The sequence below is a fragment of the Spermophilus citellus genome (genome assembly GCF_964194105.1).
Source record: "Spermophilus citellus genome assembly, chromosome: 11".
In the NCBI taxonomy this organism is placed as follows: Eukaryota; Metazoa; Chordata; class Mammalia; order Rodentia; family Sciuridae; genus Spermophilus; species Spermophilus citellus.
In genome coordinates this window covers 85679381-85702294 of record NC_138192.1, presented here as the reverse complement: position 1 = coordinate 85702294, position 22914 = coordinate 85679381, and the positions used below count along the sequence as shown (strand labels likewise).

Below are 22914 nucleotides of genomic sequence, written 5' to 3'. Positions count from 1 at the left end.
GTGGTAAGAGCACTTGCCTAGCATGTGTGAGGCCCTGGATTCAATTCTCAGCACCACATAAAAATACATGAATAAAATAAAGGTCCATAACATCTATAAAAAAATTTTAAAAAAAGAGAATGAACTTGAGTAATTGAGGTATAGTGGGTTATTTAATCCTGATAAAAATGTCAATTATAGAAGGCCACCCTGTTACCATAGACTAATGCACTGAACTTATCAGGAAAGAGGCACTTTTTACAGCTCTGGATGATGTTTTAAAAAGTTTGTTTCCTAACTTTTATATTGGTTTAAACCTGGATAATTGGCATGTGATGACTTGGATACAACATTCCTCCCATTCTGTTTTCTTTGACAAACATTACAATGCAGAGTGGTTCTGAATCTAGCTTTGGAGCTTTATATAGACTTAGTGAACCCAGAAACTCTTTTAAAAAATTGTATTTTTGTTGCAATGTTGGAGATCAAACCCAGTGCCTTGCGTAAGGTTAGGCCAGTGCTCTACCTTTTTTGAACTACATTCCCATCCTTGTCCATTTTTCTGGGTAAATGAATAGTTTCATTTTTTTAAAAATGGGCCAGGGGTGGGGTTCATTACCCATATCTAATTAGAAATCTTAGAACTAAGAATTAATTTAGCCTATAAATCTGTACCATCGTGTAAAGAAAACAATGATTACAGCTTTGTTTTATTTCTGCTTTGACTCCTTGAGGACAATGAGTAAAGATGAACTATTCACTTCGTTCCTTTCTTCTGATTCAAATCAAAGGCTTTAAATCTATCTCACTGTCTTTTAAAACAAGACAACTTTGTTGTTTCTAGGATCAGTTGCATAGTCAAAATTCTCTTCTAATGTTTGTAATTTCTGTAGTTTGCTATCAATCTAGTAGTTGCATTTTTAGCTAACATAGTAGATAATAAAACTACTAGCTTTTTGAAATCTAATATATTAAATAACATAGCTATTTTCCATTTAAGTAGACTTAATAAATGTTTACTGCTCAAGTCATATAATTTTATAATTAAAATATGACACAAAGTATTTACACATACATATGTATATGCTAAAGTTTGCTTTAATATGTTCCTGATATTTTAACTCTAGAATAACTATATGAAATAAACAAATAAATTGAATAGTAGTTAAGGAAATGTCACTTTGCTCTCTTCAAAAGCTAAAAATAAATTGTTCATCCTTTCATTTCAAATATAGCACAAATGAAGATGATGGAATAGGATAAATACAAAAAGTAATTGTGGAAAATGTGATTAAATTCTGATTCTAAATGTTCACATTGAAGCAATTAAAAATGATGGAAGGAATGGTAAAACTTTAATCCTCGAATAGTCTAGGTGGGGATGTATATGTTCATGGCTTTCAAACAGTAAAACAGGATTTGATAGTAGTAACTTAATTTGTAAGATAGTGGTTAAGTCACAATGAATTTTAATTTAAGTGGGAATACAAAAGTTAAATTTAAGCACCAGTGAGCACCTGACTTATTGTAAACATTTAGACTTCAATGAAGTTTTAATGGGAAAAATAATCTTATAAAGAGTTTATAATATTTTAGCACAGTATGTGTCTTATAATAAGGAAAAATTTAATTTTCTTAACATTTGTACATAATCCATACTTAGAAGTATAATGGGTATGGTATATGCCTAACATAAAACTGAAAATTTCACTTTCAGAAATTATTACTTGGAAATAGGAGTTTGTCAAGCAAAACATTTTAATGTAATTAGATAGGTTTTATTTTTTTAAAATTGAATATTATAACACAATGCGTTAACTATCTAAAGGAGTCTATTATTCCATAGCCAGTATTCTATTCTTTTTCTGCTCTCTTCTTCCATTGCCCTCACCTAAAATAAATAAATAAATAAATAAATAAATAAATAAATAAATAAATAAACAACAACAGCAGCAGCAGCAGCAACAACAACAAAACAACTCACAGCCTTCTTTTTTTTTTTTTCTTTATCTGAAGCAACTTACCAATGTAGGAAACCACAACTGGGTAGCCAGGGGCAACAACAATAATAATAACCATAGAATAGTAACAACAGGCAATACTTACAGTTCATGTAACTGTATAAGATACAAGTGCTATAAATGATTTCATAGCTTCCTCACAACAATCTAGTAAATTATCTTAGGTACAGTTATTTTTATTTGAGGTAAAAATGGAGAAGATTAGAGAACTATAGCTACATGCCCTAGGTCACACTGCTGTAAGAAGCAAAGCCAGAATTACAACTCTGTGAGCTCAACCTCAGGGCTTAGCCCCACCCACTTAGGGCCCCCCCCCTAACCTAAATATATAACATAAAGCTCAAGTGAACATTTTAATATTTTTGGACACCAGTTTTCCCTTTTAGGATGATGAAATATTTCCATTTCATTGAGAAATTAGAAAAGATGAGAAAGTTTTCTCATTTTCTAAAAATCAATTCTGCTGACCAACATCAGTGCACACAGCAAGTGGTAAAGAGTGGGAACATCATCCCTTACCAATTGTAATGTTAGGCAAAATGTCCTCATCTATTTAATAGGAATGATAAAGTATAGCTACTTCAAGAGTTTGTTCTGAAGGTGAAACACATTAATACATGTAAAACAGGTGGAACAGGCCATGACACATTGCAAGTGCTCAAAGAGAGCTAATATCATCTTATTTTCTCTACCCTTATCCTACCTTCACCATCATTAAAAAAAAAAAAATTAACCTGGCTTTATACCATTTGCTTCCTCTCCATCTCTTTCCCTCTTGTTCTGTCTGTGCCTCTGCTCCTTTGATTATTTCATTCTCTACTTAAACATAGTTTTCCCTCTCTGATGAATAACCTAGAAATTGCTGTTGAAAATAAAAACCCTTCCCTTAGTTTTTTAGGTACTGATACAAACTCACTTAGTTTTAGTTTTAGCCAACTAAAACCAATCATATACTTACACTGTTCATTCAATTCAATTTTTTCCATAGAGAAAACTGAAGTTCCTTGAATGACTTTAAAGGAAAAGGACTTTAAAGGAAAGCCGAATCTATTGTTAGTTTTGTAGAGCAAAAGCAAATAAACACGTGCAAGTTGTATTACCAAACATTTGTCAGGCTACGAGATGAATCTAATTGGGTATGAATGGTCAAGATCCAGCCTATCAGTAATTTTTCATTGTTTTATGTTTGAACTTGTTGGATCAGTTCTATTTCTGGTATTTTTTTTGCTGCTGGCTAGTGGGGACTCTTACATTTCATTTAGCCCCGTATTTGTTATTCTTCTGCCATACCAAGTTGCAGTCTCCGCCTATCTTTACTACTTACTTCATTTCCTACAGATATTGGGATACTGTTGCTCCATCTTTCTCTATTCTCTTTCTTAGTCATTTTCAGTGGAGCAAATTTCATGCCTCATGAACTTTGCCATGTAGGAGGACAGAGCTTGAGGTATTGAGTTAGCATATACTTTATTATCTAGCTTTTCTATAACCACTGCTCAACTACAGTGAAATCTATCATGTTTTTCCACAGATCTTCATCCAGAGGGAGTTTCTCTATTTATATAACATTCTGACTAAGGTCTTTAAAACACTTTAAAAATACTATACCTGGAACCTCAGTGCCCATAGCCATTTAATTATATTTTTGGATAACTTGGCAGATTTTCTTCATCTAGGGTACAAGCCCAAACTTCACAGATCCCTTGACTATGATCTACAGTTGCTGCTGGCACACTGAGGGCATAGAGGAGTCTAGATGCCAAGCAGCAAAATGTTATATTTGATTGCTGACTTGTTTGATAAAATACTTTGTTCTTAAAAAAATACTTTAAAAATGACAATTCTTTGGGGCTGGGGTTGTGGCTCAGTGATAGAGTGCTCGCCTTGCACATATGAGGCACTGAGTTCTATCCTCTTCACCACATAAAAATGAAATAAAGATATTGTGTCCACCTACAACTAAAAAGTAAATACTTAAAAAGAATGATGATTCCTTGAAAAATCTCATTAATTTGTTATTTGATACCTGCCTCTTCCCACAGTTTGACCTACCTTTTAAAAAATTTTTAAATTAGTTATACATGACAGTAGAATGTACTTTGATACATTATATATAATGAAGTTAAATTTCTCATTTTTCTAGTTATATACGATGTGGAATCCCAGCAGTTATATAGTTACATATGCACATAGGGTAATAATAATATCCTTCCTACTCCCATACTCCTTCCCCTCCCTTCACTCCCTTCTACCTAAAGTAACTCTATTCTTCTCTAGCCACCCCCTCATTGTGAACTAGCATCCACATATCAGACAAAACATTTGATCTTTGTTTTTTGGGGATAGGCTTACTTTGTTTAACATGATATTCTCCAGCTCCATTTATTTACTGGCAAATGCCATGATTTCATTCTTCTTTAAGGCTGAGTAATCCTCCATCAAATATACATACCACATTTTTTAATCCATTCATCTGCTGAATGGCACCTAGGCTGGTTCCATAGTTTAACTATTGTGAATTGAGCTGCTATAAACATTGATGTGGCTGTATCAGTTTAATATACTGATTTTAAGTCTTTTGAGAAGTGGGATAGCTGGGTAAAGTGGTGGTTCCATTCCAGGTTTTCTGAGGAATCCTATACCGTTTTCCATAATGGTTGCACCAATTTGCATCTCCACCAGCAATATATGAGTGTACCTTTTCCCCCACATCCTCACCAACATTTATGGAATTGACCTACCTTTTACTCTCTGAAATCAGTTTTGTCAGAATGTAGCAGTTCTCTAAAGAGAGGGAAGGAAGATAGATGTGTCTAATATATGTCTACTATTCTATTCTTAGAATGTTTTAAAGATAAATTTGTTCACATATTTCTAGTTACACCTAACTACTAATACCTGATTTGAAATCTGATGGGAGGAAAAATGTTGAATTTGTCTTGAAGAACACAGGAATGTTACCTTTGACAGAGACATACTAATAAAATGGTTTTCACCTAAAAACTCATGGAAAGGCCCTTCATCATTTTTTTTCTTTTTTGCCTTACATAGGGAATTGTCAGCTAAGTGTTTTTTTTTAAAGCAAACTAAAATATCCCTCACAATTTGCAAAAAGCATTGCAGAAATAATTCTCATTCTAGTTACTAGAGAAAAGCAAAGCTGAAGAAAGCCATTTGAAAGAGCTGGTGAATCATCAGTGAGGGAAAATATGGCCGACTTGAGCTGCAAAAGAAAGTGAAATGACTATTTATGAAGAATTAATTAGGTTTAAGAAATGCTAGAGGAAAGGGTAGAAGTAGGTTCATCAGATGCATGACAAATGTAACGCCATCTAACTAGACATTAATGGCATCACAGTAAAGAGCACACATAACCTTTATAGTCAGACCAATAAGAGATCCAATACCAGCTTTTCCAATTTCTACAGGTATGACCATTGGTAATTTAAGACACCTTTCTGCATTTCATTTCCTTATCTGTAAAATGAAAGATAATATCTTGAAATAATTTTGAGAAAAGTAGATGAGGAAATAAAACTCAAATATAAGCACCTGACATAGTGCAAAAATATTTAATACACATTAAATATAATTACTATTGCTTATTTTATTCCTAATAGAGATATTATAATGTTGGCAGCAGAAACTGTTATCAGTTAGAATCAAGTTAGGCTGTAAGTAATAGATGTCCCTCTCACCCCCCACCAAAAAGAAAAACTGAATTAAAAGTTTATTTCTCTTTCATCTAAAATCCAGATCTAAATGGGCCAGGGTTGATATGGCAGTTCTGCTCTGAGAAGCCCACACATACCTTACATTTCCATGTTCTGCTATTCTGGCTGTTATGGTCTAAGAGAGTGGATGTTGCATCCTTGACACAGGTGGCCAAATGAAAGAAGTGGGCAAAAGGTGAGCCATAGCAGTCTCTTAAGGAAGGTTCTTGAAAGCATGTTTTCTAATGACCAGAAATTTAGTCATATGGTTACACTAAGCTGCGATGGAGGTTTGGAGATGTAGTCTTTATTCTGCTTTTAAGGAGGAAAGAGACTGCATACACATGCGCTTGATCTAAATATCAAAATTCTTCTTGATGCAAAATATAGAGAAATAAAAAAATTATGAATAGTTCATTAAAATTTAATCTTTTATTCAAAAAAGATAGATATAATACACTATGCCTAGTCTGTCTAAAAATTAGTTACAATACAAATTGAATAATAAGACTAGGATCTACAGCCAGAAGTGGTGGTGTACCCCTGGAATTTCAGAGATTCAGGCCCCTGAAGCAGGAGGGTGGCAACTTTGAGACCAGCCTGGGCAACTTAGTGGAAACTCTGTTTCAAAATAAAAATAAATAAATAAAAAGGGCTGGGAATAAAGCTCAGTGGTAGAGAGCCCCTGGATTCAATTCTCAGTGCCACAATAAAATAAAAGTAAATAAAAAAATAGGATCCATATAGGAGTCCTTCTATTGAATACTCTCAGTTACAAGCATTCACAAATATTCAAGTTCATATGGAGACTTATAGTAGCTTTTCTTCAGTAAGAATTGTGTTCAAATTTATACTATGGTGTAATTTTCTTGTTCTGGCTATGCAGCATTTTCTAAAAAGTAGAAAATGAGATAAGCTTTCATTGGTAAGATTCTATAATTCGTCATCTAGAACTGGCTTATTTGTGGTTTCCCCCAAAGAACACATATTTTCCTCTATGTCCAGCATCTTCAAAGTTTCTTACCTGTGTGCCTTCAATTCCCAGGTCTGCTCTTACTATCTCAGGCACCAGACCCTTGCCTCCTCTAAATTAAGATGTTAGCTATCAGCTTGAAAAGTAACTGGATATATTAAATTCCTCAACCAGTTAATGACTATAGTAAATAACTAAAAATGTGTTTGTATTAAACAAACGAGACTATATACAAAGTATTCATTGAAGGTAATGCAACTTTTACGTATAAACTTTCAAGAATAACTGCAGCTATGCTTTTGACTTTTTTTTTTTTTAAAGGAACAGGACTCTTTTTAATATCCCTTGAATCAAATCCATTTAGTCTATTCCTTCTTTTAGGGATAGTAAAATGAAGATTTCCATACGAATAGAAGATGCAATAGTTTTAAAAGCTATTCATTACAATTTCCTTTTCATAGAGTGTTTTTATCAATAAATTGATGGCTTATTTACTCTTGAGAATGTCTCATTGAGCTAGGCGCGGTGGTGCATGCCTGTAAACCCAGCGGCTCGGCAGGCTGAGTCAGAAGGATCTGGAGTTCAAAGCCAGCCTCAGCAAAGGCAAGGTACTAAGCAACTCAGTGAGTCACTGTCTCTAAATACAAAATAGGGCTGGGGATGTGGCTCAGTGGTTGAGTATCCCTGAGTTCAACCCCCAGTACCTTGCCCCACCTCCGGGGGGGGGGGAAGAATGTCTCATTGAAGGTGACATTTTGTCATTGACTTAAAGAATGTAATATAAAAGGTTAACACATAGGAAGAAGGTAAAGTCCCAAATTTCAAAGTGTCATGAATCCTCTTGCCTGGAATTTGTCACCCCAATCAATCGCATTAAATCCTTGATTTATTCAGTTTGGAACGTCTAATGTATTTGACCAGAGGGATTACAGTTGGAGTGTCGACGACGAGAAGAAATTGATCAGGAGGAAAAAACTGAGATGAAAGTTTCCAAGAAAAAGTGGAATCTGGTAAAAAAAAAAAAAATGGGAACGTTCCCTCATTTTTTGGCTACCACATCAGAGCCTATTAGGGCCCCCTCCGGATGGGTGCTCCTCTTCGACACATTTCAGATTCGAATTATCTCAGGAACTTGAGTAGTCTTCACTTCCGACCTCCTTCCTTGCAAACAGGCTTGAGGCGGGGGAGTTAGGATGGGTAGGGAGGTTGGGAGAGGAGATGCCGGTCTTGCTAAGCACAACAGCTGCTGTGTTCCGTGGGGAGCGTCTGTTAAGCAGTGGGAGGAAAAGCGCTCGGAGCCACCAGCCCACTCTTAGGCGAAACTCGCCCTCAAAACACCCCTTCTTCCCAGTGTTCCTGCGGGCCTCTTTACGGGGGTGGTGAGGAAAAGCAACTTTGGGGAATTAGAAGCCGAAGGGTGCGGGGATTAGTGGGACGAACAGAAGACGCGACCCCTTGTGCATCCAGCACGGGACGTTCGCATTCCGGCATCCGGCGCAGTGGCCCAGCCAAGCCAGCGCTGGGCGGGGAGGGCGAGGGCTGGCGGAGCGCAGTCCCCGGACTGGCCTCGCGGGGGCGCCAGCGGGACCGATCAGGTGACCGAGCGCTTGTCCGGGGCTGCGGGAAGCGGCCTCGTTCTCAGCCGCCGGAGCCGCCGCCGCCGCCGCCGCCGCCGCCGCCGCCACACCTAGTGGAGGAGCCGGGGAAGGCGGCTCGGTGGGGGCTGGGGTGGAGAGCGCCGGGGGAGGGGACGGAAGGGCGGCGGGCGGAAGACAGGAGGCTGCCGGGGCGCTGGCTGCTGCCCGGGAAGGGGCCCCGAGGCGTCCGCCGCGGCTTGCTCTGTCACCGGCGCGGGCTTGGGACTCGAGGGCTATGGGCGCGCTCCCCTGAGGCGGAGGTCGCGGGCGGGAGGGGAGGAGGCCCGAGAGAGGTTGCTGCGGAGGCCGCGGGCCGGTGACTGGGCGCGAGGCGGCCGGCGGCGGCACCGGCACCACCATGTCGCGCTCCGTGCTGCAGCCCAGTCAGCAGAAGCTGGCGGAGAAGCTCACCATCCTCAATGACCGGGGCGTCGGCATGCTCACCCGCCTCTACAACATCAAGAAGGTGCGCACGGGCCGGCGAGGCCGCGGCGGGGGCGGCGGGCCCTGGAGGGATGGAGGGCAGGGGAGGCCGGGAGGGTGGGGGCAGTGGGCAGCGCAGAGGGCAGAAATCTCGGCCTCCTCGCGTCAGGCTCGACCCCAGGTCGCCGGGATGCGACGAGGCCTAAGGCAGAGTCCTGAGCGCCTCCCCCGCTGGCTCGCAGAGCGGCCAGAGGCAGGGAGAAGCCATTTCCCGGCTCCTGGCGGCCGATGGGAACCCGGGCCCGCGCCCGGAGAGGGGCGCCGCGTCCACCGTGTTCGCCCCTGGGTGCCCTCGCCGCGGGCCCGCGTCCTCAGGAAGCGGGGGGGGGGATTGTAGGTGGGCTGGGAAAACTTGGGGCTCCGGGACTGAGATCGAGGGGCTCTGGCGGAGATGGCAGCAATGAACAGGGTTTACGGCCCTCCTCTGAATTTTCTGGTGTGTAAGTGTGGGAATGTGGGCAGGAATGGCTAATCCGATGGACCCCGCATCCTTTCCTCTTCACTTTATTTTAGGTTGCTAAATAAAAGCCCTTTGAGAGAGTGTTGACGATTTAAGATTATTTCATTTTGAAGGTGGAGAGGAGGGGAAAGTGAGGGTGGAACCAATTTTCTTCTGAAATACTTCTGGGCTGTGAGTCACTAGAACAGGAATAACAACCTTTTCTCTTTCCTCTGTACTCCTCCTCATTTTAGTTTTTCTAATTCTTATCTGATAATACCAAAACACTATTTCTTAAAAGTACAGTGAGTGTCTGTACAAAGTTAATATGTTGGCACTACCGCTGGGATATAGCATAGTCTCACAATTTGAGTAACTAAAACAGGTCCATTGAAAATGTACGTGTCTAAAGATTGAGAGGAAGGCAGAAAAGTGGATGAAAGATAGAAAAAAAAAGTTACGTTAATTCTTTTTAGGAGAAAACAACCTAAATTCTTTTGCTTTTAGAACAAGGTTGAGAAGTTTTAAAAATCTGATAAAGAGACAAAGGGGGATTGTTTTTTTTTTTTTTGGCGAGGGGGGGATTATTATTATTATTTTTTTGGTTTAGATCCTTATGAGTTTTCAATGTGTATTTGATGTCGTATCTTCATATTTTTTTGTTAGTTTTTTATGGTATCATAAATGTTACCTCTTTAGTTTAATCATAGCAGTAGATTGTAGGTTGTGAGTTAGGCCTGTGGAGATTTTCACATCAAAGGGTTAGAGTGTAAAATTGATTATTTCTGCAGATGATTTACACACTAATTATAAAGAAGACCGTCCTGAGTAATAATGATACATTTGGGGTAGGGGATATAGTTCAGTGGTAGAGTGGTTGCCTAGTGTGCTCAGGCCCTAGGTTCCATTGCCAGTACCACCAAAACAAACAAACAAAGCACCAAAAAACAAAACTTTGGGAAAGGATAGCTATCTTCTTGGGCTACTCACCTTAATTGCAAGGATTAATTGACTCTAAACCCAGTGCAATCTGGAAGAGTAACTGCAACATGCCTATTTAGTTTGTTACATGTTATGTGACTGTAGCTCACTGTCATTACAAAGAAGCCATCTGCATTTACCGAGGAGCCTTGATTACAAATTTATGTAGTTTAGAAATAATTTAATTTTAGATAGAATTACTTTAGTTTACACTCACCTGAGCTTTGGGTGAGTTTATGCTGTTTAAGAAATTTGGAAATTGGTGCCTATATGAAAACTGAGCCCCAAACATGAACAAGACAAACATTTCTGAAAGTTACTAGACCTGTGGTATTGTGGTTAAAGGAAATGGTTCTGATGGTTTCTAGAAGAGGAAGTGAGAGTAACATCAAAAGTGATTTGGGTATTTGGGCAGAATACCTATTTTTAAGTAGTCATTAAACATTTTATAGTGTGCATACAGTCAGCTTTTAATATACACTTTCATAGATACGATTAAATGATAAGTATTTAAACTCTTATAATTCCAGTTCATTGCCTTTTCTCAAAGGACTATTTTTTTTTTCACTTCCTGTTTTGAGGAACTTAAGGCTCTCCTTTTTTTTTAAAAAGAAATATTTATTTTTTAGTTGTAGTCAGATACAATACCTTCATTTTATTTATTTTTTTATGTTGTTCTGAGGATCAAACCCAGGGCCTTACATGTACTAGGTGCTGAGCCACAACCTCAGCCCCAGGCTCTCATTTCATTAACTACTGAAATGTAAAGTAAGCTGAATGTGATTGTTGTCATATCCAAGTGTCAAGTATTTTGAGTTATTGAAATACTGTATTTTAGCATTTGCCATATAATTATAGTTTTTTGAGAAATATTTTGCCTACCTTGCCTGATGATGAATTCCTTCTATGCAGTGTATTTTTGAAGTACTTGTATTTTAGGGCATTTCTTGGACATGAGGCCATGGTTAGAGCTTGTTGAAATTTTATATATATACACACAGGGAAATATATGTTTAATGATAATGACTTTTGTTTTGTTCCCCTTGTATAATTTTGCATATAAAGCATTGGGTAGATTTTGGATTTTTAGCCTATGGAATTGTCTATAAGACTGTCATATCTTCCCAGCTGGCCAAGGGATTGAAACATTTGTTCAAATATCTTGCCAAAGAAGTGAGTAAGAGCTGTTCACCATGTGTTTATAAGGTTCATGCTGTCTGCATTCTTATGGCAGTATAAGCTACATCATCTTTTCAATCTCAATCTCAGAGCCCTCCAAAAAATCTTCCACCTTATAGTATGTGTCTGCCAGCCAATTATCACATTTTTATTAATGCATGTGCATATTAGATTGTCTACCAAATGTGGTTTTCTGCTCTATTTCAGTTGAAAGTATAGGTTGAGTATTCCTTATCTGAAATGCTTGGGATCAGAAGTGTGCTGGATTTTTTCAGATTTTGGAATATATATAATGAGATATCTTGGGGGTGGGACCCAAGTCAACATGAATGATTCATATTTGTCTTTTACACATAGCCTGAAAGTAATCTTATACAATATTTTTTTGGATATCTGTATTTTGACTGTGACATGCCACATTATGTCAGGTGTGGAATTTTCCACTTAAGGCATCATGTAGATGCCAAAAAAACCTCTTCAGATTTTGGAGTATTTCACATTTCAGATTTTCACATTAGAGGTGTATACAGTGGAAAAGATGTTAGTGAAGATATGCAAAGAAATATACTTTAGTGAGCTAAATAAAATAGGTTATTATAATATACTTGAACATTTATGAGGGAAGTATAACATGGTTACTGAAAAATTTTTAAATTCATCAGTCAAAATTTTTTTGAGATTTGAATATTTACAAGTTTCAAAAATTAGGGGAAACTTTTAGTTTAATAGGGGTTGTAAGAACACAAAGGGGAATTGGGAAGTAAAAGATGTGAAGGTGATAGGTAGTTTTATGTTTAAATTTATTCCTCAATTCCTTAAAGTTTTAATTTTTATTAAAAAAATAACATATCTTCCTTTTCCAAACCTAATAATGCTATTCAGTCAATCACATAGTGACAACATTTTCGTAGGCCACTTTTCTATCAATTGCTATAGCATGGCAGAGAGTGTGTTGGTAGAATTAAGAGCTTTGGGCCAAAGGTTAGGAGATCTTCATTCCATTCTTCATTCTGTCCTGGAGAATTCTTTCTTTCTTTCTTTCTTTCTTTCTTTCTTTCTTTCTTTCTTTCTTTCTTTCTTTCTTTCTTTCTTTCTTTCTTTTTTTTGTAGTTGTAGGTGGATACATGCCTTTATTTTATTTGTTTATTTTTATGTAGTGCTGAGGATTGAACCCAGTGCCTCATGTATGCGAGACAAGCTCTCTACTGCTGAGTTACAGCCCAAGCCCACTGAGAGTTCTTTAACTATGAGGTGGTTACTTGACTTCCCTAAACTTCACTTTTCTTGATGGGAGAAATAGGGAAAATTAAGAGGAACACTATTCTAACTTTGATTATGTTTATACTTATTAGTTCATTGAGAAGTTAGTAGAGTACAAGTATTCTTGTACTTGGTTCATTTTAAATAGTAAGGTTCATTTTAAATAGTAATGAACAATTTGCTTTAGTTTTCTATAATACAGGGATTTTTTATGTAGGTGGGATACTGGGGATTGAACTCTGGGGCACTTGACCATTGAGCCATATCCCCAGCCCTATTTTGTATTTTATTTAGAGACAGGGTCTCATTGAGTTGCTTAGGGCCTCACTAAATTGATGAGGCTAGCTTTGAACTAGTGCTCCTCCTGCCTCAGCCTCCCAAGCCACTGGGATTACAGGCATGCACCACTGCTCCTGGTTTATTATATAGGGATTGTAATGACTCCTATTTACTTAATAGACTTGTGAAGATAAAGGATAATAATATGTGAAAATAGGTTAAGATTTCTTTCTTTCTTTCTTTTCTTTTCTTTTTTTAAATAGTTTAGGTTTTTATAAATGTTTGGTAATTTATAAATCTGAGGAACTTATTGTAGTATTTGTTTTTCTGAAAATTTACTGCTGTTTAACAAACATACTCCCAAATCCCAAAAGAAAGATTTTGTTGAGTTGAAAGCATGTTTCTTTCTTTCTTTCTTTTTTTTAAGTCATTTATTCTTTTGCTACACTATCACCAACATAAGATTGATCTCTGTATCAAAAAAGATCCGTTGGGCTGGGATTCTAGTTCAGTGGTAGAGTGCTCACCTCACATCTGGAAGGCACCGGGTTCGATCCTGAGAACCGCATAAAAATAAAGGTATTGTGTCTACCTACAACTAAAAAAAAAAAAAAAAAAAGATCTGTTAATACTTGCTCATTTTTCCTATTGTTAAATTATTGCCTCATTTCTGAAGGTTAGAAAAGGAGAAAGAAAGAAAAAAAAAAAAAAACCCTTGCAGCTATTAGAAATGGTTTCTTTAATGGAGTATTTTCAAGGTTTCAAACACCTTTTTTTAAAATTCTCTGTCCTCCAGTCCTTCTCATGGTTTTGGATAGTTTTGATTCTTGAGGACAAAAATTACCAGAACAACAGTAAAATCAAAAGTCTTTAGCCGATCATGTGCTTAATGGCAGGGAAAAAAAGATGTTTGTAAAAGGAGCAGTGCAGGGTGAGGAGAGGAGAATTGGCTTTAGTCTTCCCTTTCAGAATTAGGGCATTCCTTTTTTGTTTGTCAGACAGGGGCAGAGAAATCAGGTTAGTCTTGTTTCAAGATGGAATTGTGACAGTTCTATGCTATTAAATGTTGTTAATATCAGAAATTTTTTCTTTCCATTTTGGGCTTCATTATTGAGAGCCTTAAACAGATTAATAATAAATTTGAATTTAAATGATATGTATTTATTTAAATAAATCCTGTTATATCTGCTTGTACTTATTTAAATAGATCTGTTATATCTTGCTTTATTTTTAAAGAAGCTGCATGTAAAATGAGGATTGGTAATTTATTTTTTATGTTGGAGGTAGGCTGAGAGGATAAAGATCACTGAGCTTGTGTGTAGCTGTGTGGTAGAGCACTTACTTGCCTAGTCTTGGGTTCAATCCCCAGGACTGCAAACAACAACAGAAACCTCACTGGATCACTGGTTAATACGGAGGAAAAATTATTATTTTTAGTTTTTTAAGTGGTAACGATGAATTATCCATATTGTGTTTCCTTTGTGGAATTGTTAAGTATCTTAAATATTAAAACAAATTTTAATCATTACAAAAGTTGTGTATGTTTATTATAAGAACCTCAAACAGAACAGAAATGTGTAACTTCAAAAATTCCCTGTCTGTTCATCTCTTTTAAGAATAAGCTATATATACTCACACCCTTCTCTGTACAAATGCTAACATATGTGCATGCTTATTATATTATGATTAAATTAGGTAGATTCTTTACAAAAATCAAATTGGAGAAGCAGCATGGTACAATTTTCATATAAATGAAATATTTACATTTAAAGAAAATTAAAGGCTGGACATTTGGCTAACTATATCCAATATGTTAAAAATGAGGAGATCAAGATGAAAAAGTATGTCAGTGTTGAAAGTTCTTGTCCTTTCTGGCTAGGATGTTTGAAAGTCTAATTTACAATCTTTGATCATGTGCCAACAATGTTATTAGTATTTAGTAAAATCCAACAGTAATTGGGCCAAGTGACATTTTATGTTAGTAGAGCTAAGCAGTTTTAATCCTTCAGACTTCTTGGACCAACTGTCCAATAATAATAGTACATAATAAAAGTAATGCTACCTGCTGATTATTGAGACTTTACAATATGCTGCTTTGCATTTTCTTTCATTCTCCTTAGATCTATAATGTAGATGTATGTTATAAAGAACTTGAATTATTGAGATTTATGTTTTAAAGAAATTGAATTATTGAGAAGTTACACTTGCCTAAGATTGCAGAAAAATTGGATTAGTACCTTCTTTCCTTGACCCCTAATCCTGGGCCCTAAATTTAATTATTTTGCCATCAGATTTACAGTCATTAGTGAAATTAAAAAAAAAATAGCCGTTAATGGAACTTTATTTATTTATATGTGGTCCTGAGAATTGAACTCAGTACCTCACACATCACATGATAGGCAAGTGCTCTACCACTGAGTTACAACCCCAGCCCCTGAAATTTTTGTAGGAGAGATTTCTTCTGAAATCTTTCTGAGGAAAGATAGAATTCAGTATTTGAACATGCAGTAACCTTTAAAATATGCATAATGGTTATGTTACAGAAATTTTCCTTTTTTACTGTGAACTACTTCTGTATAAAAGTTATATGAATTTGTATGAAAAGACCGTTTACATCATGTTATCAATGTCAGTGTACCAGAGTGAATTTTGTTTATTTATTTATTATTGGTACTAGGTATTTAACCCAGAACACTTTACCTTTGGAGCTACATCCCCAGTCCTTTTTGTTTGAGATTGGGACTTGCTAAGATGCTTATTACAGGAGATTTTTACTTGATTTTTTAAAGTGTTAAAAATGAGAAATAATTTAGAATTATGAATCTAAAAATTCAGTTCAAACTTTTTTTGGGAAATATATTTTGTGTTTACTTTGCATGTTAAATGTTTTTTTTTTTTTCCTTATGATTACTTCTGAGATTCAGTCACATCCTCAGCCCTTTTTATTTTTTATTTTGAGAGAGAGTCTCACTAGGTTGCTTAGTCTTGCTAAGTTGCTGAGACTGGCTTCAAACCTGTGATCCTCCTGCCTCAGCCTCCTGAGCCTCTGGGATTACAGGCCTGTACCACTGCGCTTGGCTGCAGATGCATTTTGAAATGTACAAACTGAGAGGACTAACCAGAGTAGTAATGCTAAAGAAAGTAAATAGGAAATTTTGCTTAAACTGGGGGAAGCAAAGTATGTATAGAACAGAATGTTAAGTGTGAAGGAAAAGAAACAACAAGCATTTTTCTTCCATAATTTTAGGAGTACATGCAATTATTTCCTCACTTGAAGATGTTTTATTTTTAAAGTCAAATGGTTATGTTTTTACATTGAAGAAAGTCTGTAACTGGAAATGTAGGAAATGCAATTAAGAAAAAATGACAAGTCTATTTCTTTTACTGTTTGGACTTTACAAAATTAATTGTACGTAATTATATGCCGTAAATGTGTGGTTTGTTTTTTTTTTGGTCTGCTATTTTTAACATTGCATTTATTAGTAAATATAGTAAATCTTAATTTTGATTCTGTTATTTAAAAATTTATATTATTAGACTTTGGTAAATTGTTTACTTAATCTGACAATGATGAGAAAATCTCTTAAAAAACATAGTACTGGAGTATTTTATTTACATTACCAGACCTTATAAGTTCTTTATGTAGTTTGTAAATAGATTTGTATATGTGCCGATTTCAAAGGAATCTCTTATTTTCATAAAGCTGTACTAGAAAATAGTTTCTTACTACATATTTGAGTATTTTAGATATTTGCTTATGATAAAACTGCATCTTTAAAACTATTTTATAACTCATAAGAGCTGGTGTTTCAGGTGGTCCCAAATGTTATTCATTTTTATTCATTTATTCTATCCTGGCATTGGAGAAACAGGTAAATTAAGATGAAGTCTCTATTGCCAACACATTTGTATCTAAGTGGGAGAGAGATGCATAGATATTTAAATAAAATCCAGTGTGTGAATAGGATTCCAAGGGAGTCTTGAAAAGGAAATTAAGGATTTCAGTCTGAGAGAGATGGGAAGGAGAGGTCGTGACCCTTGTGCTTGGTTTTGAAGTATGAGGAACTTCAGCCTTGCATTGATAAAGACCAATCATCATTATTTCAGATTCTGGAACATTTGTTCAGTAGAATAGGTAGAGATGTAAAATATATAAGATTAAAAAATACCGTAGTAATGCACTTCTTACAGGCATACATTTATAAACTTTTCTATACTTCCTTTTCTGAACTTTTCCCATACTTGTAGTATATTTCTGTGGGTTGATAGCTACATTATAAAGCTCTGATACTAATGTTTTTAAAACTTGGGCAAATTATTTATCCTTTCTGGGCTGTATTTATTTATAAAATGAGGAGATGAGTGGTTCTTAGCTACAATAGAATTATCTTGGAAGGTTTTTAAAAATTTTCACATATCTGGATCCTTATCTGAACCTACTGAATCACAAAAAGCCCTGAAGTACTTCTGATGTTAAGAACCACTGAAATAAGTAAAATGTAAATTTTTAATAACTGCAATTTCTTTCCCTGATAATTATTCACTGTCATGATTTAGTTTTGTTATACTTAAATTTCTGGACGACTGCTCATAAGTTCTTTATTGTAGTGAAACTGGCTTCATAGTACTTAATATGCTTACAGGTCCTTTATGCTCCAAGCTGTTTTTTGGCTTTTTAAGTCATGCTAATCTTACTGATTCTAATTCTTATAATCTCCAGTAGATATTCTAATTCTCCCATAATTAGGAATTTTTAAAAATTAACCTCGTAAATTGAGAATTAAATGACTTAATTTGTCAGAAGTACTAGTACAGTGTCTGATTATGAGTAAGAAGTAAATGAATGTTGGATAAATGTTGGGTGTTGTTATTCTATCCTGGCTAGAATGCAGGGTCTCACACATGCTAGGCAAAATTCTATCACAGACCTACAATCCTAACCTTTCATGTTAATTTTTTCCCCTCATTAAATAAAGTTCATGGCCACAAAGGCATTCCTGTATATCAGTGACAAATCCTCTGAAATGGTAATGAGAACAACCACCCCATTCACAATATCCTAAAAAAAAAAAAAAAAAAACAACCTTGGGAATCAACCTAACAAAAGAGGTGAAAGAACTATACAACGAAAACTACAGAACCCTACAGAGAGAAATAGAAGAAGACCTTAGAAGGTGGAAAGATATACCTTGTTCATGGATAGGCAGAACTAATATCATTAAAATGGCCATATTACCAAAAGTACTCTATAGGTTTAATGTAATGCCAATCAACATCCCAACGGCATTCCTCGCAGAAATAGAAAAAGCAATCATGAAATTCATCTGGAAAAATAAAAGACCCAGAATAGCAAAAGCAATTCTAAGCAGGAAGAGTGAAACAGGCAGTATAGTGATACCAGACTTTAAACTATACTACAGAGCAATAGTAACAAAAACAGCATGGTAGTGGTACCAAAACAGGCAGGTAGACCAATGGTACAGAATAGAGGACACAGAGACCAGTCCACAAAATTACAACTACCTTATATTAGACAAAGGTACTAAAAGTATGCAATGGAGAAAGGATAGCATCTTCAACAAATGGTGCTGGGAGAACTGGAAATCCATATGCAACAAAATGAAATTGAATTCCTTTCTCTCACCTTGCACAAAAGTTAACTCAAAATAGATCAAGGAGCTAGGAATCAAACCAGAAACTTTGCGTCTAATAGAAGAAAAAGTTGGCCCTAATCTCCATCTCGTGGAGTTGGGCTTCAAATTCCTTAATAGGACACCTATAGCACAGAAGTTAAAATCAAGAATCAACAAATGGGACACACTCAAACTAAAAAATTTTTTCTCAGCAAGAGAAACAATAAGAGAAGTAAATAGGGAGCCTACATCCTGTGAACAAATATTTACCCCTCACACTTCAGATAGAGCTCTAATCTCCAGAATGTACAAAGAACTCAAAAAATTAAACAACAAGAAAACAAATAACTCAGTCAACAAATGGGCCAAGGATCTGAACAGACACTTCTCAGAGGAGGACATACAAACAATCAACAAATACTCGAAAAAATGCTCACCATCTCTAGCAATCAGAGAAATGCGAATTAAAACTACTCTAAGATACCATCTCATTCCAGTAAGAATGGCAGCCATTATGAAGTCAATAACAAGTGCTGGTGAGGATGTGGGGAAAAGGGTACACTTGTACATTGCTGGTGGGACTGCAAATTGGTTCAGCCAATTTGGAAAGCAGTATGGAGATTCCTTGGAGAGCTGGGAATGGGACCACCATTTGACCCAGCTATTCCCCTTCTCGGACTATACCCAAAAGACCTAAAAAGAGCATACAACAGGGACACAGCTACATCGATGTTCATAGCAACACAATTCACAATAGCTAGCTACACTATGGAACCAACCCAGATGCCCTTCAATAGATGAATGGATAAAAAAAAGTGGCATTTATACACAATGGAATATTACTCAGCACTAAAAAACAACAAAATCATGGCATTTGCAGGGAAATGGATGGCATTAGAGCAGATTATGCTAAGTGAAGCTAGCCAATCCCTAAAAAACAAATGCAGAATGTCTTCTTTGATATAAGGGGGGCAACTCAAAAACAGCAGGGAGGAAGAGCATGAGAAGAAGATTACCATTAAATAGGGACGAGAGGTGCATGGGAATGGGAGAGAGAAGGGGAATTGCACAGAAGATGGTAGGAGACCCTCATTGTTATGCAAAATTATATATAAGATGGTGTGAGGGGGAAGAAAAGAGAGAGAGAGAAACGTGTCACAGTAGATTGGGTAGAAAGACGGAAGGGGAGATAGGAAGGGCAGCACAATACAATACACACTAGTATGGCCCTATGTATAAATGTGGCTGTATAACCAATGTGATCCTGCAATCTGTACACGTGGAAAAATAAGATTAAGATTACGTACCCCATTTGATTCAAATGTATGATATGTCAAGATCATTGTAATGTTTTGAGCAACTAATAAAAAATTTTTAAAAAACCAAACATTTAAAAAATATATTCTTTAGTTGTAGATGGACATAATACCTTTATTTTATTTATTTATTTTTATGTGTTGCTGAGTATTGAATCCAGTGCCTCATGCTTGCTAGGCAAGCACTCTACTACTGAGCTACAACCCCAGCCCCAAATCTAATTCTTAATAACAAAAGTGTTGACAGTTTATAACACTTAAACTAATGTCTTTGTTTCGTAAACTGAAATGTTCTGTATATTGGAAGCTGAGAAATTTTTTGCGGCAATAGTAACAGACATCTTCTGAATTGAATAGGAATTAGTATCTTATTTGAATCATTAAAATTATTCTTTATTAAGAATTTTGAAGGATGTAGTGTGGTTCATGATCTTAAGTCATGATTATCCTTAAACTTGTGTCTAGAGAACAATAACCATAATTTCTGTATCTTTGAATCTGTTATTGGCTTTAATTAGGAAGTGTAGTTATTAATAAAATTAAATTAATTTGAGGGGCTAGGGTTGTGGCTCAATGGTAGAGTGCTCACCTAGCATGCACAAGGCACTGGGTTCAATCCTCTGCTCCATATAAATATAAAATAAAGATATTGTGTCCACCTAAAACTTAAGAATAAATATTTAAAAAGTAAATTAATTTGAAAACATTTCCAGTAATTTCAGTATACTGTCCTTTCAAGCCTTTTAATCTCAACTGTTACCAGTGGATTGATTTCTTTTTTTCTTTTTTCACCTTTCCAAGTACAAGGGAAGCACTAATTTAAAACAGATTGGCCAAAATATAGGTGATATACAAGAGAAAAAATTGGGAGACTAACCACTGATACCAGAATTCCAGGTTTGATTAGCTGTTGATTGGTTTTTAAATACTTATGTACAATTTTCATATTTGTTGTATTATTTCCATTACTTAAAAATTTATTTATCATAAAAAATAACTGGTAGAGGCCAATGTGGTATTACACAATGACTAGGGGAAACCGAAACAGGAGGAGTGCAAGTTTTAGGCCAGCCTTAGCAGTTTATTGAGTCTCTAAACAAGTTTTTGAGAGAGACCCTGTCTCAAAATAAGAAATAAAAAGGGCTGGGAATGTGGTAGTGGTTAAGCATCCCTGGGTCTAATCCCCAGTACCAAAAAACAAACAAACAAACAAACAAACAAACAAAAAAACCACAAAAAACCCAGTAGACTGGGTCTAATAGCATAGGCCTATAATCCCAACAACTCAGAAGGCTAAGGCAGGAGGATCATCAGAAGTTCAAGACCAGCCTGGGCAATTTAGACTCTCTCAAATAAAAAAGGCTGGAGATATAGTACAGGGGTAAAATGTCCTCTATCCTCAATACCCTGCAAAAGAAAAGAATGACCAGTAAATTGCTTTTGCAGTCAATAATATAGGTGATATCTATTCTAGGTATTAGTTTTAGTTTGTTAAAAGCTAAGGGGAGAGGGGTTGGGGTGGTGGCTCAGTGGTAGAGCACTTGCCTAGCATGTGTGAGGCCCAGGGTTTCATTCTCAGCACCGTATATAAATAAATAAAATAAAGGTCCATTGACAACTAAAAAATATTTAAAAAACAAAATGAACAAAAAACTAAGGGGAGAATCTTGGTTCCTTTGTGTCTTCAATTTTGCAAAACCTGCTTTAAAAACTAGGGTGTTTCTTGGTTACTGAGTGAAAAATGACAGTCCTTTTTCTAGCATGAATTGGTCACATTTTATATTTTTGTTCTCTTCCTGAAAATGATTCAAAGATGGGGCTGGTTTCTGTTCCAAGACCTTACAAAAGAGCATTCTTAGTCTGACCTCTAAGAATTTATTGAAAAATTTCAGTTTATTGAATTAAAAATAAATCATTCTGTTCTTTAATATTTTTACAAAGTAATGTATTTTACTGATGAATTAGATTAGAATTTAAAGCATTAAACTAGTCAAATCAATTAGATATTTTACTTTGATAGTAATTACTCCATGAATATTTTGAGTAGCTGAGGCATGGAAAGAATGTAAAAAAATTTTTTTACATAATTTTTTGGGAGCATATAGTTACAGATTGAACTTTTTTATTGTTTTGGAGTCAAATGTAAATTTGTATTGAGGTCTTGTCACATAGTAGATGTAGAACCTTGAACAAAATCAGTTTCTCTGAAACTCCATTCTTCTGTAAATTGGTAGTTTAGGCAATTCTAAAGCATGGGTGTTTTTGCAAACAAGAGTTGAGTCTTGGTTCTTTTCTTGTTTCTTGGTTGTTGTTTAATCTTTTATGAATAGATAGAATTTTTAAAATCTATGTTTGCTATTTAGCTCTTGAAAGAATATGTAGGATTAACCATGTAAAGTTAAGCCAGGGTGTGTAATCTTTAAGTGTAATAGCTTGAGAAAAGGATTCAAGAAAGGATTTAAGTTGTAGGGTGGCAGACATACTTCATTCAAAATTCTATTTTAAAATTCTGTCAAGCCTAGCTTAGTCTTGGTGTTTGTAGCCAAACACCTTTATTCTGTGATCCACTTAACACAGGAGGCTAGGTTCTTATTTATTACATTTAAGTACTTTCTTAAACAGTACTATAATTTAATATGCCACATTAAGTAGTCCTAGCCTTTTTGAATTTGAAGGTTATAACTAGAATACTTATTGAGAATAAAGGTCTAATTCTGAGAACTAGAAATTTATATATTTAAATTCATTTGACATCTCTTGGAAATTGAAATTGTATTTCCTATATTATGAAAACAAAGAAAGTAAGATAAAGCAAAACACAATACCTTGTTGCTTGTTGGAGGAGTTCTTTTTAAAAAATTTATAGTTTACATATAGTTTCTGTATAGTTAAATAGCCTTTTTTATTCAGTTCTATGACACAATTTGGTAGGGTTATAAAATTGGGGGATTTAGATGTAATTTTGTACTGTATTCATCTTATTTTTTTTCTCTTTTGGAGTGTAGGGAGGAAATAGAAGTG

At 35.8% G+C, this 22914-nt stretch overlaps 1 protein-coding gene across 1 annotated transcript in view; it reads left to right on the top strand.

Moving 5' to 3' along the window:
* The first annotated feature begins 8410 nt into the window (after positions 1-8410).
* NCKAP1 (NCK associated protein 1) overlaps positions 8411-22914 on the top strand; it is a 107282-nt gene continuing 92778 nt past the window's right edge. Inside the window, exon 1 of the mRNA XM_081260476.1 lies at positions 8411-8789. Within this exon, the coding sequence (XP_081116602.1) occupies positions 8682-8789 (108 nt within the window). The 5' untranslated portion in view covers positions 8411-8681. The remainder of the gene's footprint in view (positions 8790-22914) is intronic.